Source organism: Schistocerca americana, chromosome 5 (assembly GCF_021461395.2).
Source record: "Schistocerca americana isolate TAMUIC-IGC-003095 chromosome 5, iqSchAmer2.1, whole genome shotgun sequence".
Classification (NCBI taxonomy): Eukaryota; Metazoa; Arthropoda; class Insecta; order Orthoptera; family Acrididae; genus Schistocerca; species Schistocerca americana.
In genome coordinates, this window is record NC_060123.1 from 64,316,030 (window position 1) to 64,334,678 (window position 18,649).

The 18,649-nt window shown below is 39.9% G+C and overlaps 1 protein-coding gene across 2 annotated transcripts in view; it reads left to right on the forward strand.

Annotated features, from left to right (window-relative positions):
• The first annotated feature begins 1,886 nt into the window (after nucleotides 1–1,886).
• LOC124615772 (BTB/POZ domain-containing protein 6-like) overlaps nucleotides 1,887–18,649 on the forward strand; it is an 83,046-nt gene continuing 66,283 nt past the window's right edge. Inside the window, exons 1-2 of one of the 2 annotated variants that reach the window (XM_047143872.1) lie at nucleotides 1,887–2,080; nucleotides 2,179–2,398. In XM_047143872.1, coding sequence (XP_046999828.1) covers nucleotides 2,360–2,398 — 39 coding nt within the window. In that variant the 5' untranslated portion in view covers nucleotides 1,887–2,080; nucleotides 2,179–2,359. Of the gene's footprint in view, nucleotides 2,399–18,649 lie in introns of both variants that reach the window. The other variant, XM_047143871.1, reaches the window with a different exon arrangement.

An 18,649-nucleotide genomic window follows, 5' to 3' on the forward strand; every position in this document is an offset into this window, starting at 1 on the left:
ACGGACCGATACCTGCACAAACTATCAAACCACCATCCGAGCCAGAAAAGAGGGATGATTAATACGCTCGTAACGCGAGCAGGAAGAATAAATATGTGAGCCGCAGCACCTCAAATGCGAAATGCAACACCTGGAAAGTGTTCTGAGGAGCAATGGGTACTCACAAATTATATTAGAAGTGTAACAGAGTCAAAAACTCTACGAAGTAAGGAATCAGAAAAAGAAATGTCGGGTACGGCCTTTCTGCCATACATTCCCAAAGTGACGGACAGAATCGGCCGTATATTGCGAAACACGGCGTAAAAACGATTTTTAAACCGACAAGAAAGATCAAAGAGTGTCTTAGATCGGCAAAGGAGAAAAGGGACCCACTTGTAATGTCGGGAATATACCGTATACCATGCACATGCGGAAAAGTTTATGTCGAAATGGCTGGACGATCAATCAACACCAGGATCAAAGAACATAAGCGACATTTCATGTTGGGACAGGTGGAGAAATCGGCCGTGGCATTGGATGAGACCGACCACGCAATAAAATTCGCCGACACGGAAGTTCTGGCTGTAGAAAAGCATTATCACACCCGCTTGTTCAGAGAAGCTGTGGAAATACAAAAACACACGAACAGCTTCGACAAGAAAGAGGAAAGCCTTAAGGTAAACGGATCCTGGCTTCCTGTACTGCAGCGAACGACCGTCGCAGGTAGCAAGAGGAGAACCGCACCGGAAATGACCGCGGAGAAGCCCTCGGACGTTGGCGCGCCAGGTACATAATAGTCTGCGGCAGCGAGCTCGGCTCCAGTCCACCACCAGCAGTGGAGGGTGAAGCTTTGACAGTGCCAGCCACTCGTGCTGGCGAAACGTCAGTAAAATCATCAGATGAACGTCGGCCGAAGAACCCGAGACAGAAGCCAATAGGCACTTTGTCAAATGTTGTATTGTTCGTTTGATTCGCTTTGCTTTTGTAAATTTTCTAAAACGTTTTACTAAAAAGTTTCAAGAACCGCCTTTAAGTGACGACTCTTGAAATATACTACAGCCCCCTACGTACATGTCTCATAGAGATCGCGAGGACAAGATTAGATTAATTACAGCTTGCGCAGAAGTATTTAAACAACCATTCTTCTTCCCGCGCTCCATGCGGTACTGGTACATTGGGACGCATCCTCTACCATGCACTTCACAGTGACTTGGGTAGTACAGACGTAGATAAAGACATATACTGTGATAATAGTAAGTGCAAATGCAAGGTCGTGCCATATGCCATTTTTTTATGTTTTACCAACAGCAGAAATCGGAATTGGATGCCTTTATCTAGTAAATTAAATTAAGAATGAAGTTTTGTTTTGCGTAAGTTTTCATTTATCATTTATTTGTGTCTGCTGTAAAGTAATGTAAGTGTTCAAGTTGTAATTTACCCTGTAACTGCAAATATGCAATGACGTATCCTAATCGCTATAAACAGCTATCAAAGGATGAATGAATTAAGAATAAATAAATGAGGCAAATGCATGGATGGTTCCTTTTAAAAGCACATAGCCAGTTCCACAACTGCACCTACATCTTCTACTGTGCGAACTTGAACTGCGTCACTAATGACCGTGTCGTCGAGGCGACGTTAATCTTTTTTCTTTCTTCCCTTGATTGTCAGTTCTTTCACGGTGGCTTATACTATCAAAATTAATTTACCATCAGTTTGCTCAATACTCGGGCGCCGCTCCAACAAAAATGTCGACCGATTTGCAACTGAACTAGTCGTGATCGAAATGTGAAGAAAGTCGACAGCGACAATTAGATAGCTACTTATTATAATATTTTTTCAATAATTATACCTGTCTTGACCTTTGATTTATAAACGCTGAAAATTGACTCATATTGTAGTCACAAATTAACAGTCCTAATCATTTAATGTTGTTCAGTGGTCTGAATGATTGCAGCGTTATTCACATATACAAATTTAGTTTAGTGATTAAGATATCTCTGAAACATCATAGCAGGTGCTACAATAATTAACAGTTTCCCTTTGTTTGGTATCTGTGACGTATGTGGAAGGTAGCGTTTTAGTGTTGTAATCAGTGAGTGTAAGTTTTGTGTGCTGTATGCCATAACAAAGAGTTTACATACAGACAGGAACGGTGAAACTGTGTATATGGATTTGTGCAGGAGGCGTCTGTTTCAGGAAGGATGCTAATTTGACACGACGAGCCTTGCGACTATTAATAAGTGAAGGGAGACTCTCAAAACCTCGAGGAAGTATATATCCAAATAAACTTTAGTAATGTGAATATTATTAAACACCACATCAGATTGTGTGTTTACAGTGTAACCCGACGCCTGAAGGTGTAAGAAAAGTGAACGTAATGTCTGCAGGAATTCAAGATAAGCCAGCTGCTCAAGCGGTAGGCTCATTGTTCTTTTTTATTTGTATAAGTAATAAATATAGGAAGTTAAAGATGAGTTCATTAGGGATTTCGAGTGATAATTGTCCAATCAGTGAAGTCTTCAAAACAGTTGTCTTTTGGTCATGAAAATCTCAGCAGACAGCCGCGTCAAGTAATGCATTGTTGTTTATTCAACCAAAAACCTTTCCAGATATTTGGAAGCATCGTTCTTTTATTTGTCGAAGTGGTTCTAGACGAATCAATTTACAGGATATGTATACGTGATTAGCGTTTAACATTAATGAATACATTACTTGTGAGCCCGACTCGTGCAACTGCACTTAACAACAACGTTTTTTACTTCAGGCTACCAGCTTTTAGATAGAAATTCCCCCATGGAATAGAAATTGCTCAGGAGAGATGATTTTAGGTTAGATTTAAAACTTGCTTTGCTACCTGTGGCATTTTTTTTATTATTGGACAAATAACCAAAACATATTGTTGCTGCATAGTCCTGTTGGACTCCTTTATGAGCCACTGACAACAACTTTGATAATGGGCAGTAAAGCTCATTTTTTCATATAGAGGAAATGTGTCATGAAGTTGAATTGTTTGTTTCCAAGACTAGCATTCATACAAAGTGCAGAAGTAGGTGGACTTAATCGTTTGAGCAGCTCAGTTATATGCTTCTTCCAGTACAAGGTTAAAGTCATGTGTTGGAGAAAAAAAAACAACACCACTTGGTTGTGGTGACAGACTGATCTGTAGTGTAGCCCGAGGTCTAGGTTTGGTAGGAAGGTGACAATTAGGATGGGAGTTGGCGAAGTCAACAAATCAGAAAGCACAAAATAATGGTTGTGGTAACAGATTAATGGAGTGCGAAGCCTAATGGTTGAGTCCATCCCATATTTTATTTTGAGCATTCTAGCCTATTTACTGACCACTGTTCATTTGCAAAATCAGTTCTTGATATGACTGTTTGTTGTACAGAGCTGAATGTATTGTCTTTTTTTTCCCCCCCAAAATTTAGGGAGATTCGATTTTCAGAGAACCGCTTAATAGTTATTTGGGAAATATTATTTAGGCAACTCTTCTGTTACTTTCACTCTGTTGAGATTTATTATAACACTAGTATTGCCTGCAAAAAGTGCCAATTTTGCATGAAATTAATCAATGTATCTTTTTCTACTACTGCCCAGGCTATAGTTCAGTAGTGGCAAAATGTTTAGTAGCAATGTTAGCATGTTGTTATGGTCTTCAGTCTAGAGACTGGTTTGATGCAGCTCTCCATGCTACTCTATCCCCTGCAACCTTCTTCATCTCCAGGTAACTACTGCACCCTACGTTCTTCTGAATCTGCTTAGCGTATTCATCTCTTCGTCTCCCTCTACGATTTTTACCCTCCACGTTGCCCTCCAATACTTAATTGGTGATCTCTTGATACCTTCTTGAATCTCTTCATCATCTGCAGAGCTAGTTGGCATATAAACTTGTTCTACTGCGGTAGGTGTGGGCTTTGTGTCTATCTTGGCTACAATAATGTGTTCACTATGCCATTTTGGTTAACGTTACAAGGACAGATCAGTCAATCATCCAGACTGTTGCTACTGCAACTACTGAAAAGCCTGCTGCCCCTCTTTAGGAACCAAATGTTTGTCTGGCCTCTCAACAGATACCCATCCGTTGTGGTAGCACCCATGATACAGCTATCTGTATCACTGAGGCACGCAAGCCTATCCACCAATGGCGTGGTTCATGGCGGTTGAACCTTAGCATATTGGTTAACATTTGCTATAAAGGACAATGTATCATTTGATTCTCTATAAATCACTTTTCATCACTTGGCACAAAATGGTGATGGTCTTTTGTATCAGACACTGTACATCCGCCCTCAAAACTTTTATCCTGATCAATTTTTGCATCTTCAATAATTTTTTTTAGTATAGATAAATTCAGTGAAATGCACATTTTTCTTGGCAATCTAACATATCAGTTGGTGTTAAGATTTGTTTGTCAGTTGGGCGCTGAAGGCTAGCTCTTGCTGCTAAATGCTTGACTATGCCCCCAGTTCTGTAACATGGTGATTTCCCATGGCTAGTTCCGAAAAAATTCCATTCTGCAGTCATGCCAAAATTATTTTTTATGATGGCAAAGATTTAGGAAGCTCTTAAAATTTTTACTGTGTGCCAGAACCATCACTAAAATAATGAATATGCTTAATTTCTTTAAAAATGCACTTCAGGAATATGATCAAGTATGTTAAAAACACATGCACTGCAACTGCGTCATGTTGGAGGCAATCACTGGTTATGCAGTAGCTGACACTTTGTAGTTCTTCATTATCTTTGTAGTAAATGTCAAATGGATGTATTGTAGCTTGACTATTTTCCCAATGGAATCCTTGAAACGCGTCTTGGACAATAAAGAAGTAATTTTCAGCGAAATCCATTAATATAATCAATCCTCCTGATTTGAGACCTTATTTGGTGAACTGCAAATGTTTGCTCTGATGCTTTGCAAAGTAGTGGTGAGTAGAAAGGGCCAAAAGTTTTGTAAGTAATAGTTCAATGAATTCTTCATCTGCCATTTCTCTGTTTCAAGTGTATCTCTGTCAGTGTGAGTCCATTGTTTGAACTTAACTGTATCCTCTGGGTCAATATCTGCAAAAGCACTTTCCAAATATTCCTTTAGAACCTCTGTTCCTGCACATACTTTACAGCAATGAAGCATGCAATCATTGTTTCCAAATTACAGACAGTAATATTTTGTAATCTTTTAATGGGCTATGTGCCAACATTAGTTTCACATTTTGATGTTTTGTGTAGACACAAACTGAATGTGAAATAGCTGTGCCTACAGTCACACACCACTTGGACCTTAATTCACAAAACTTGGAAAATCCAATTTCCAGTCCCTTTTTATTGTGATACATGACAAACATTTCTTTTAAGTTGCTCAGTAATAAGTATTTTTGTTTTTGAACCTTTTCTCCATCAATCCAAACAATAATACAGTCCTTTTTTTCCTGGACAAATCCGACTTGGGCTGTGCCAATATTCCCTGTTCAGCTTTTAACTTTCTAGCCTTACGTAAACACAAAATTCTTCCATAGTCTTCTTGATAGACTAGCTTTGGGGAACTAAGGTCAAAATTTGAATTTTCTCATTGTGATTTGATATAGGCCTATGTAATTTGTCTTTCAATTCTTGGATCAGCTGACTGTAATCTGAACAAGTCAAGCATTGCTTGCTTGCTTGCACCAGTTCACTGTGATCAAGTCCTCCCACTTCTGCAATTTTCTTAACAATTGCACCTTCAACTTAATATATTTTGCACCTTGCATATTCTTTTGTATCCCTTGCACCTGTCACAAACAAGTTTAAAATCACCAAATAAACAGCAAAATGAATATTTAAACACTACAGACATGTTGTTATTGTTGTGGTCTTCAGTCCAGAGACTGGTTTGATGCAGCTCTCCGTGCTACTCTATCCTGTGCTAGCTTCTTCATCTCTGAGTAAATACTGCAACCTACATCCTTCTGAATCTGCTTAGTGTATTCATCTCTTGGTCTCCCTCTACGATTTTTACCCTCCATGCTTCTTTCCATTACTAAATTCGTGAGCCCTTGATGCCGCAGAATGTTTCCTAATAACTGATCCCTTCTTCTAGTCAAATTGTGCCACAAATTCCCCTTCTCCCCTATTCTATTCAGTACCTCCTTATTAGTTACGTGATCTACCCATCTGATCTTCAGCATTCTTCTGTAGCACCTCATTTCGAAAGCTTGTATTCTCTTCTTGTCTAAACTATTTATTTTCATGTTTCACATCCATACGTGGCTACACTCCATACAAACACTTCTGCAAAAGACTTCCTGACACTTAAATCTATACTCGATGTTAACAAATTTCTCTTCTTCAGAAGAGACATAATCAACAAAATTTCAAATTTAAGACACAATTTGTGCACCTTACGCAAATTCTAATAAAATGAAATGTGCTCTGTTGAATGGTGTTAATGAATGCAATGTGGTAGATGTCCATTTTGAGACACATGACTTTGAACACAGTTATATTTTGATACATTCATGTTTTTTAGCAAATTTACACTATGGTTACACATTACACAGTAATTAAACACACAAGCGAGGCCCAAATTTGTGATATACTACACACCCAGACAGATGGCAGTTTGCCAAAAGACCAGGTCCATTACTTATGACTCATTAAAGTATGGGACAAATTTCTCGCGACATGATTTGTTGCCTACTTTGAACCCAGATTATGCCAAATGCATTGCTTTCTGAATTCTATGTCCATCATTTGCGTGTGGAGCACAAAAAATTGTACCACTATATCCAGAAGAAAGAGTCTAGCTCTCTTACATTGGGAAGAGTGGAATGTCAAACTTGAAGATTTTTTTCATGACTTTTTGGTCTCAGTGAAAGTGGTCTTCACAAAAGTGGCTTTAGCACCTCAACCAAGTTACAGGTGAGCCTGAAACTTCGCATAAGGTTCATGCAGGGCCCTCAGGTACTTACTGTACAAATTTCATCAAAATTGAAGATGGTCGAGCTGGGAGTGTCTTTTAAACTGGGACACTTGATATGGAATGACCCAAAGGCAACTTGAAAATCAAATCATGAGCCAAAGTACATGTACAGTTTTACTGACTACTTCTTGCACGCATTATGAATTTTGTACAAAAGGCTATGTCCAAAATGAAATAAGGTTATTTTCCTGATTCAGTAATTGAGAAACCCTCCAAAGTATCCATAAACTACTCCCTAGCACCATTCTTCAAAGTTTCAGGCGAGTTGCTTGCATTGTTAAAAAAGTCCATCACTGTTGAGAAGGGATCTGCTGCCTTATTTTTTTTATTTTAGTTTTATTTTTTCTTTATTAAAACCCATAGATCTTGCACATTACAGCTGATTATGCCATAAGAAGGTTGATCCCAGAATACCTGCCAAAAGATTCTGCACATTGACCATAGGTGTCTGCATATTGCCTGTAGGTGAGATGCCACTGGCATCAGTTCTTTAAGGAGATTACAGTTACTGAATGAGAGGTATATTCAAGTGAGACTACTCTTGTCTTTGCAGTCCTTACAGGAGCGATACTTCAGGGACAGTGTCATGTTTCTAGATTACTCGCTAACTACCGGTTCTAGAAACTTTGTCTTTCGCGGGACAGTAGGCATCTGTCTGAAAGCATCTGCCCTTTCAGGTTTCTAAGTGTTTCTGTATGTTCTGCCGCGAGTTCAACAGCCCTGTGGGTGTTCACCATTCATACAGCCCTTCTTTGAATACATTCAGTACACACTGTTAATCCTATTTGGTATGGATTCCACACACTTGAGAAGTATTCTAGGCTGGAATGCACAAGTGTGTTATTAGCATTCTCCTGTGTAGATTGACCATTTTTTTCCAGTATCCTGCCAATAAACCACTCAACCTGTGTCCGAGTGTAAGTGATCATTCTATTCCATATCCCTGTATAAATTGTTGCACCCAAGGATGTAGATGAGTTTACTGATTGCAGTTGTGGATCATTGATATTGTAGTCATAGGTTATTACTTTTCTGTGTGGAGTATCATATTGTACATTTCTGTACATGTAAAGCAAGTATTCCATCTTTGCACTTTCTTATCAGGGTAAAAATGGATACCTCTCCATCATTTCTCAGATAGTATTTCATTGTAGATAACTGCATCATCTGCAAAAGAAGTTTGAATTTAATTGTATAATTGTCTACCTGGATATTAATATACAAAATGAATAGCAAGGGTCTCAACACACAGCTTTGGGGCATGGCTGAAGTTATTTCTGCGTCTGCCAGTGATCTCTATTGTAGGTAAAATATTGTGTCCTACATACCAGTAAATTGCGAATCCATTCAACAAATTTGGTGATGGCATCTTTGTTAATAATAGAGAAACAAATGCTTTTTGGAAATGAAGAAATATTGCATCCACCTGACTGCCTTGATAATATAATTAAACTTATCAGGTATACATGGTGTCCTGTTTATCTTGACCAAATAACTGTTTGTCCAGATGCAAATTACAAAATGTCTCAAACAAATATTCTTTAGCCGTCAGGGGGACATCAGTCAGCACGATTGTCTTCATTGTAGCTTTGGCTTTTACAAAGATGTGAATAGCGGTATGACTTTTTTAAATGGCACCCTGTATGTTTTATTCAGTAATTCATTTCCTCTCCTAAAGACCTATTCAAAAATGTATCACAGTGCACCATTCACTGAAACAACATTATTAATTACATAACACAACATTAACACTGATGCTCCCAGCACTTAGTGCAGGTACTCGGGGTAATGGAACACATCCACGTGTTGACATTGACAGAGGACAATGTAAACATAAGTAGAATGCACAACCATCGTCAGTTGGAGAGTTGTGTGAGTAGAATGTACACCAACGAAGAGAAGGTAGATATGGTACTCGTCTATGTGGAATGTAAGTTAGCAGAACAGTAATTGCAATACTGTTTTCTTATGTACGGATACATTTAGTATAGTAGTTTAGTTCTTGTAAATACTGTTGTGTAGAGTAGGCATACAGTAAAGGCTGTCCTTCGTACAAACTGCATCGACATAACATTTATTTTATTGTTGTTGAAGGTAGGCGAAATGCTACACAGGCAGCAGGACTGTACAGAGAGCAATATCCTGACAAGAACCTATCTTCCCGACTGATGTTTTTGCCTCTTGTTGTGACACTTCAGGAAACGGGAAGTTTCAACCCACGACTATGCAATCGTCGTAACACTCGCACAGATGAAGGTGAAGGTGCCGAAGTTACTGTTCTCGCTTCTGTTGCTGTGAATCCACATGTGAGCACATGACAGCTTGAACATGATTATAGCATTCCTAAAACCAGTGTACATCATATTCTTACATGTCATCAGTTCCATCCTTACCATGTGCACCTGCATCAAGAATTGCATGGGAATGATTTCCAGAATCGTGTACAGTTCTGTCAGTGGACAGAGCAGCAAATTCTCGCCAACCTGAACTTCTTCTCCAATGTTTTTTTTACCAATAAATGTTCCTTCTCAAACAAAGGATAGGTAAAAACAAGGAAAATGCATTATTGGTCCAGTGACAACCTACAATGGCTTAGGCAGGTGGAACATCAGCATCAATGGAGAGTTAACATCTGGTGTGGGATTATTGGCCCTTATTACATCAATGGTAGTCTGAATGGCACAGCATATGCCAACTTCCTCAGACGAATTCTTCCTCCTCTTCTGGATGAAGTGCCGCTGAGAACCAGTGTGCTTATTTGGTATCAACACAATGGATGTCCAGCACATAACGCCTTGCATGCACGCCGTGTTCTGAACTGAAGGTATCCTGCCAGATGGATTGGTCGAGGAGGAACAGTTACTTGGCGTGCTAGGTCTCCTGATGTAAATCCTCTGGACTTTTTTCTTTGGAAATGCATTAAAGACGTTGCCTATTGCGATATTCCAACAAGTGATCAGATTTAGTGGTTCCCTCATGTTTCTTCTTCATAGTAACATTGTTAACAGTAGGTCCTGATACACAAACCTTGTGAAAACTCTGTTATTGAAAACCATAACTTATAGATCAATTTCAGTGCTTTCTGTTCACTCATTTTGAAATAAAACAGGTCTGTGATGTTGATTCATTGTACAATTACAGGCTCTTCATCCCATTTGATAGAAAAAGAAATAGGCAGTGCGTACTTCATTGTTCATATATCTTCAGTTTTGCAAACAGACTTTGGTAGTTTCAGGATCTTTGTGTAAGAAGTAAAGGTCCTAATACAGAGGAGATACTTTCGTGTTCCAAAAATTATCTTTCCTCTTTTTAGCTGCACTAGTTTGCAAACACGTCTGTTCTGTGATCACAATTTCCCAGCCATTGTGACATTAATGATTCTGATGTGTAACTTCCTGTGAAACAAGGTTAAAAAATAACAACTCCATCACTGCTTATTGCTGTCCTGCAGCATGATGTTGCCCTTTGCGAATTTTTGATACCTGACTTGTGCACTGGAAACACATAGTGCTAACAGTACTTGTTGAATTGGCATCAGCGTTCTTGCAGCGTCATTCGGCGATCTCAGAAAAGAAGTATCAGGATAACAGTTCAAAAACTTGGTCAGATAGCTACAGCAAAGTCAAACCCTTCAATTTCTATGGAAGCACTCTTGTTTATTTTCATTTAAATAAGCCTTTAGAAGTCCATGAAAATGACAGGATTGTCTTTGAAACTCACAACACTTCTTATGTAATCCTGCTGGATGTGCATTCTACTATCCCTGATTGTTTACAACCTACTCCCTGCTTTTGCAATTGGCACTGTAACTTTGGAATAATTTGCTATTTCCCATTCATGGACATTCTGTTAAACCTAGCAACACTAACCTATTTTTCATAATGAGTACTACCAAGGAAGGGAGGAGGGGATTTGCGTCCACCAGAAAAAATTAAAAAAACTTATTTTGTTAATTGTTGTTAAACTTTGCTCACAAAAGTTTTTAAGTAGATGCTGTTGTGTAAGAAGGGTCCGGAACCTGAAAATACTCATATCAACTCATTTTCCTTTATTTGTATACCGAGAGGTGGTGTACTTTATGATCACCGTAAGATAATAAAAGAAAAACATAAATTTCATTAACAGCATTGTGAGAAGGAAAGTTGCTACTCACCATATAGCAGAGATGCTGAGTTGCAGATAGGCACAACAAAAAGACTCTCACAATTAAAGCTTTCGGCCATTAAGGCCTTCATCCACAATATGCTCACATGCCGCCCCCCCCCCCCCCCACCCCCCCCCCCCCCCCCCCCCCCACATACACACACACAAAATGCAGTCTCGGGCAACTGAAACCACACTGTGAGCAGCAGCCCCATTGCATGATGGGAGTGCCGACTGGGTGGGGGTACGGAGGAGGCTGGGGCGGACAGTGAAGTGCGGCAGGTTAGATGGAGAGCAGGGGAGGAGGGGGGGGGGAGTAGCGGAAAAGGAGAGAAATAAAAAGACTGGGTGTAGTGGTGGAATGACGGCTGTGTAGTGCTGCAATGGGAATACTGAAGGGGCTGGACGGGTGAGGACAATGACTAATGATGGTTGAGGCCAGGAAGGTTAGGGGAACGTAGGATGTATTGAAGGGAGAGTTTACACCTGTGCAATTAAGAAAAGCTGGTGTTGATGGGATGGATCCATAATGCACAGGCTGTGAACTAGTTATTGAAATGAAGGATATTGTGTTTGGCAGCGTGTTCAGCAACAGGGTGGTCCACTTTCTTCTGGGCTACATTTCTTCGGTAGCCATTCATGCAGACAGACAGCTTGTTGGTTGTCATGCCTACATAGAATGCAGCACAGCGGTTGCAGCTTAGCTTGTAAATCACATGATTGGTTTCACAGGTAGCCGTGCCTTTGATAGGATAGGTGATGTTAGTGACTGGACTGCAGTAGGTGGTGGTGGGAGGATGTATGGGACAGGTCTTGCATCTAGGTCTGTTACAGGGGTATGAACCATGAGGTAAGGGAATGGGAGCAGGGGTTGTGTAAGGATGGACGAGTATGTTGTGTACGGCAGAATACCACTGTGGGAGCAGTGGAAATGATAGTGGGCAGGACATTCTCATTTCAGGGCATGACGAGAGGTGACTGAATCCTTGGCAGAGAAATTAATTCAGTTGCTCCAGTCCTGGGTGATACTAAGTTAAAGGGGAATGTTCCTTTATGGCCGGATAGTGGGACTTTGGGAGGTGTTGGGAGACGGGAAAGATAAAGCATGGGGGAGACCCTCGGTATATTTCAAGAGGGACTTGCCGTCATGCAGATGTGGTGACAGTGGGTGGCTAGGTTGTACGGAAGGGACTTCTTGCTATGGAATGGGTGGCTGCTGTTGAGTGGAGGTGGTGGCAGCTGTTGAAGTGGAGGTATTGCTGGTGGTTAGTTGGTTTGATATGGATGGAGGTACTGATTTAGCCATATATGAAGTGGAGGTCAACATTTAGGAAGGTGGCTTGTTGTGTTGAGTAGGACCAGGTGAAGCAAATGGGGGAGCACTTGTTGAGGTTGTGGAGGAATGTGAATAGGGTGTCCTCACCTACAACCCAGATAGCAAAGATGTCATCAGTGATTCTGAACGAGGTGAGGGGTTTAGGATTCTGGGTTTTTAGGAATGATTCCTCTAGATGGCACATGAATGGGTTGGCATAGGATGGTGGCATGCATGTGCCCATAGCCATACCTCGGATTTGTTGTAGGTATTTTCTTCAAAGGAGAAGTGATTGTGGATGAGGAGATAGTTGGTCATGGTGACTAGGAAGGAAGTTGTTGGTTTGGAATCTGTTGGTCGTTGGGAAAGGTAATGTTCAATAGCAATAAGGCAACGGGCATTAGGAATGTTAGTGTACAGTGAGGTGACATCAATAGTGACGAGCAAGGCACTGTGTGGTAAAGGGACAGGAACTGTGGAGAGTCAGTGGAGGAAATGGTTGGTATCTTTTATATAGGAGGGTAGTTTCCGGGCAATAGGTTGAAGGGGTTGGTCTACGAGAGCAGAGATTCTCTCAGTGGGGCCACAGTAATAGGCCACAATGAGGAGTCCTAGGTGGTTAGGTTTATTGACTTTAGAAAGCATGTAGAAGGTAGGAGTGCAGGAAGTGGTAGGGGGAGTAGAGAGATGGACTCAGGGGACAGGTTCTGGGATAGGCCTGATGATTTGTGTAGTGATTGGAGATCATGCTGGATTACTGGACTGGGGTCACTGTGGCAAGGTTAGTAGGTGAAAGTATCTAACAGCTGGCGGAGTCCTTCCACCAGGTAATACTTTGCGGTTCAAGACAACAGTGGTGGAGCCTTTGTCCGCAAGTAGTATTATGAGGTTGGTATCAGTTATTAGATGGTGGATTATGGTTCTTTCTGCTTATGTAAGGTTAGCTTCTATGTTGAGGGGTTTCTACATCTACATCTACATTTATACTCCGCAAGCCACCCAACGGTGTGTGGCGGAGGGCACTTTACGTGCCACTGTCATTACCTCCCTTTCCTGTTCCAGTCGCATATGGTTCGCGGGAAGAACGACTGTCTGAAAGCCTCCGTGCGCGCTCTAATCTGTCTAACGGAATAGCATCTCATGCATGCTCAATTTTCTCTATAAGATCATACCTTGTGTGTGGTCTCGCAGCGAAACTGTGTTCCTGAGAGTACCCTACAGAAAGAAGTCTAGAGGAGTTAAATCTGGAGATCGAGCGCGATACTCCACACTCCCTCTTCGTCCTATCCATCTGGCAGGGAATGTACAATTGAGAAATGCCCTCACATCCAGGTGAAAGTGAGGTGGCACCCCATCCTGTTGAAAGTAATAATCTCCATTTCCAAACACAACACTAAGACCATGAGTTATCATTTCCAACGTTTCCAAGTACGAGTCGCCCATGACAGTGTTGTCAAAGAAGTACGGCCTGATTAACCCTCTAGAAGACAGACCACACCAGACTGTTCCTGATAGAGTAAATGCCTTTGCTCTGTTATATATGGATTCTTCCTGCCCCAATACACGTGAGTATGGTGTTTAATTGTTCCATCAAGTTTAAACATCGCTTCATCTCACCAAAGAATTCGATATTGGAAACATTGCTCTTCTTCACATCTGTTATTGAACCACTTACAAAATTCGCTTTGCCTATCAGGATCATCCTTGTTAAGAGCATGGAGAAGTCTTGGAATGTAAGGCTTAAAGTTCTGAGACCGCAAAATTCTATGAACATTGCTTCTGCAGATCCCAGCCTCATGAGAGCATTGCCTAACAGATTTCTTCGGGGATCGCGTATATGCCTGGATTACTGCATCAACACTCTCATTGTCTGTTGAACTTCTCTTTCATCCGCTATATCCCTTCTTCATTTCGTGCACCGTCCTTCAACGTCAAACTTATCTCTGATTCTTGTAATTGTTACTCTTGTCGGAGGTGGTGTTCCAAATTCAGCTCCCCAATGTCGGTGTACCGCACTCACATTCTCTATTTTCCAGTAACACTTTAGCACCCATTTCTGCTGTTCAAACAATAACAACATGTTTGCTGACAATCCTGAAACAAAAGAAAGCATTGTTATGTTTTCCACCGCCTTCTAAATTATTACCCATAAAAATTGTATTTCTGCCTCCTTTAATTATAGAGTGATTCATTTCAAAGAGTGTATATATTGTTTTGGGACACCCTGTATATCGATATTTTTGGAAAAAATATCAATGTATCTATATATCAATATTTTATCAACAGTCCTAGTACTGAGAGTATTAATGCCATTAAATTTGCTTCCATCAGCAAAGAAGAAATTGAATGAAATAAAACATTACAAGATGAGTGGGTTTAACATGGTGATACTTTCGCACGAACTAAGTAAATTATTTTTTCCCCTCCCCAATTGATGAAACAAAAATTTAGGTCAGCAGATTTTCAAAAGCTGCATCAACTTTATTGGTCAAAATTAGAGACAGTAATGAAGGAGATATATCAACTTCAGATCTTCAGCCAGGACAGTATGCTGTTTACTTATAATTGTATCCTTCTGCTCAGCGGATGTCTCACACACATTTCGAAGGACTGTTTTTCAACAGCGGGGGATTCGAAATGTCTGTCAGACATCGGCTGAGGAGAAGGATGCTGTTATAAGCTTTATACACTCATATGGCCCAGAAAATTCATTTTATTGCCCTTCAAGGGGTGATAAGGCCTGGATTCCATAACAGCTCTTTACTGTAGTTATTCCAGCACCCTCAGTGACATTGTCTGGCTGGCAGTATAGTTTTCCTCATGATATTATACAGTAAGTTAGTGCAACATGTAAACAATTCCAGTTGCTTGAAGTAAACGTAAGTTTAGGATCCTAAAAAAGATTTCTTCTAACTTTGGCCTCTGACACTTAACCCTTTAACTGCTCTGGATGGGTGCCTTTGTAACTGTCCCTGTGTGCTCTGAACGTGTTTACATGCGCCACCAGTCCTTCTACCTGGTACTCTGAACAAATCGAGAGCAGTTAAAAGGTTAAAGAATTGGCTCATCAGGCTTATGAACATGCAGTAAAGAAACCCACCAATGACTGCTGTCGTACAGCTATTAGGCATGGCCCTATTTTCCTCACTTTAAAAGAATCAAGCAGTGATTAAGCCACCAAGGACCACTTAAACAATTTTTCATCAGTTCACATAAAGCGCAGGGTACATCTACTCAAAATATACTGTACTATGAAGTGAAATTAGCTATCGTGTCAGTAGTATTTCACAATAAAAAGACATACTCAAAATCCTCTGTAACATGAAATCTTTGCAAAAAAAGTCTGGCAGACTTTTATGAACTTCCCCGAAACTTACCCACTGTCACAGTGGTGTTTATCTTGAAGGAGTTCGTACAATGTGTATTTCAGCCATTATGAAACAATTTTACTTGCTTGATGTACAGTGTCTTGATAATTCATGGTTAAATTTTGATGTTTATAATCAAATTATTATGAAAAGTATAGCTTGCTGCGCACCATATAGTACACCCACGAGAATCATCTCATTTTTTGGGTCTATGGAACGAAAACTGAATCTAATTCAACCTAATTTTGAGTCGCATACAGGCTAAACAAAAAGACTGCTAAACAAGTAAGCTTTCGGCCAAAAGGTCTTTTTTCTGAAGTAGACGTTCATGCAAGCACCACACACACACACACACACACACACACACACACACACACACACACACACACACACGACCTTTGTCTCTGGCCAAGACATTGGTCTTGTGTGTGTGTGTTAGAGAGAGAGAGAGAGAGAGAGAGAGAGAGAGTTGTGCTTGCATGATTATGTGTGTGGTGTCCATTTCTGAAGAAGGCCTTTTGGCTGAAAGCTTACTGTTTAATAGTCTTTTTTGTTGTGCCTATCTACAACATCTCCACTATATGGTGAGTGACAATCAATCCTTTCCATAATATTGTCCTTATTCCATCCTGGATTTTCAAATTTATAACAAGCTAAATCATGTAGTTATCATAGCAGAAAAATACACTGAAATATGTCATGATGAGACACGACAAAGGACACCCTATTTTTGAAGTTTTTTGAGTTGTTGTGACTATCTAACTAGCTAGTCACAGTAGTTTTGATATAACCTTCCCCAGAAAGTACTAAACAATATTAGAACAGAATAAAAATGGCAGATTTAATTTAAGGACCAGTAGCATATGGGCGTATTTGAAATGCACCTCCACTTTGTCTTTTTTCTTTTAGGGCCTTATATGCCTGTGTTGCAAAACTAAATCTAGTTTTTAGGTGGGTTAGAATATGGTCTCTACAATGAAAATATTTAAAAGAGTTTTCAAAAGACTTTTTGGTAAAAGTGGCTTAAAGTAGCCATTTTTTGGCATTTTTTACAAAAATGTCAACTTTGCCCTCAATTTGTAAACTTGGAAACCAGTAGGAGATTGAAATTTTATATTTAAAAACCATATATTGGTAATGCATTGCATGCAGAGTTCCAGGTTTATTCTGCAGTTACTTCTGGAAATATAAAAAGTGAAACTTCAAATTTTTTCAAGTGTCTTTTTTTGGCCATCTTTGCTTCAAATTATCTATATGAAAATTGTTCAAGAAATCCTATTTTATTATTTCACTTAAGTGAGTTAAAAAGTTGTACAAGATGACGTAGTTTTGAATCTTTCAAGAAAATGCTGCAGGAGATATGTCAAACAAATGACTGCATCTGTCTAAGTATTATGTCGGCGAAAGTAAAACTCTACTAATGTCTTTGGGAACATGTTTAAAAGTCAACACAAAATTTCAGCAAAATCTGTGATGATCATGTGGGATTTTTTTTTAATAAGACCACTTGGCATGGGCTGGCTGAACCTTAATTGCTTAAAGAGTGGGTTCACAATAAAGTATTCCATTCTTTATAACCCACAGACCTCAGCATTAAGGGAATTTGATTAATTTTCTTATTAAATTCAGAAAACAAATGTGCATACTTGGAGCTGCAAGATGCTGGGACACCTCCCATAAATTGATCTGTCTAAGGGTTCCCATGCAGTAGTTTTTTGGATGCTGTAATGGCGTAGGAAGGATAAGTGCATGAGGCTCATCAGTGGTTTTGTGGGATATGCAGAAGAGATAGGCAGATAGTGGAAGGTAGACAACATTCCATTAGAACTACTGATGGCCTTGGGAGAGCCAGTAATGACAAAACTCTACCATCTGGTGAGCAAGATGTATGAGACAGGCGAAATACCCACAGACTTCAAGAAGAATATAATAATTCCAATCCCAAAGAAAGCAGGTGTTGACAGATGTGAAAATTACCGAACTATCAGTTTAATAAGTCACAGCTGCAAAATACTAACGCGAATTCTTTACAGACGAATGGAAAAACTGGTAGAAGCGGACCTCGGGGAAGATCAGTTTGGATTCCGTAGAAATGTTGGAACACGTGAGGCAATACTAACCTTATGACTTATCTTAGAAGAAAGATTAAGAAAAGGCAAACCTACATTTCTAGCATTTGTAGACTTAGAGCAAGCTTTTGACAATGTTAACTGGAATACTCTCTTTCAAATTTGAAGGTGGCAGGGGTAAAATACAAGGAGCGAAAGGCTATTTACAATTTGTACAGAAACCAGATGGCAGTTATAAGAGTCGAGGGGCATGAAAGGGAAGCAGTGGTTGGGAAAGGAGTGAGACAGGGTTGTAGCCTCTCCTCGATGTTATTCAATCTGTATATTGAGCAAGTAGTAAAGGAAACAAAAGAAAAATTCGGAGTAGGTATTAAAATTCATGGAGAAGAAGTAAAAACTTTGAGGTTCGCCGATAACATTGTAATTCTGTCAGAGAGAGCAAAGGACTTGGAAGAGCAGTTGAACGGAATGGACAGTGTCTTGAAAGGAGGGAAGATGAACATCAACAAAAGCAAAACGAGGATAATGGAATGTAGTCAAATTAAATCGGGTGATGCTGAGGGGATTAGATTAGGAAATGAGACACTTAAAGTAGTAAAGGAGTTTTGCTATTTAGGGAGTAAAATAACTGATGATGGTTGAAGTAGAGAGGATATAAAATGTAGACTGGCAATGGCAAGGAAATCGTTTCTGAAGAAGAGAAATTTGTTAACATCGAGTATAGATTTAAGTGTCAGGAAGTCGTTTCTGAATGTATTCATATGGAGTGTAGCCTTGTATGGAAGTGAAACATGGACGATAACCAGTTTGGACAAGAAGA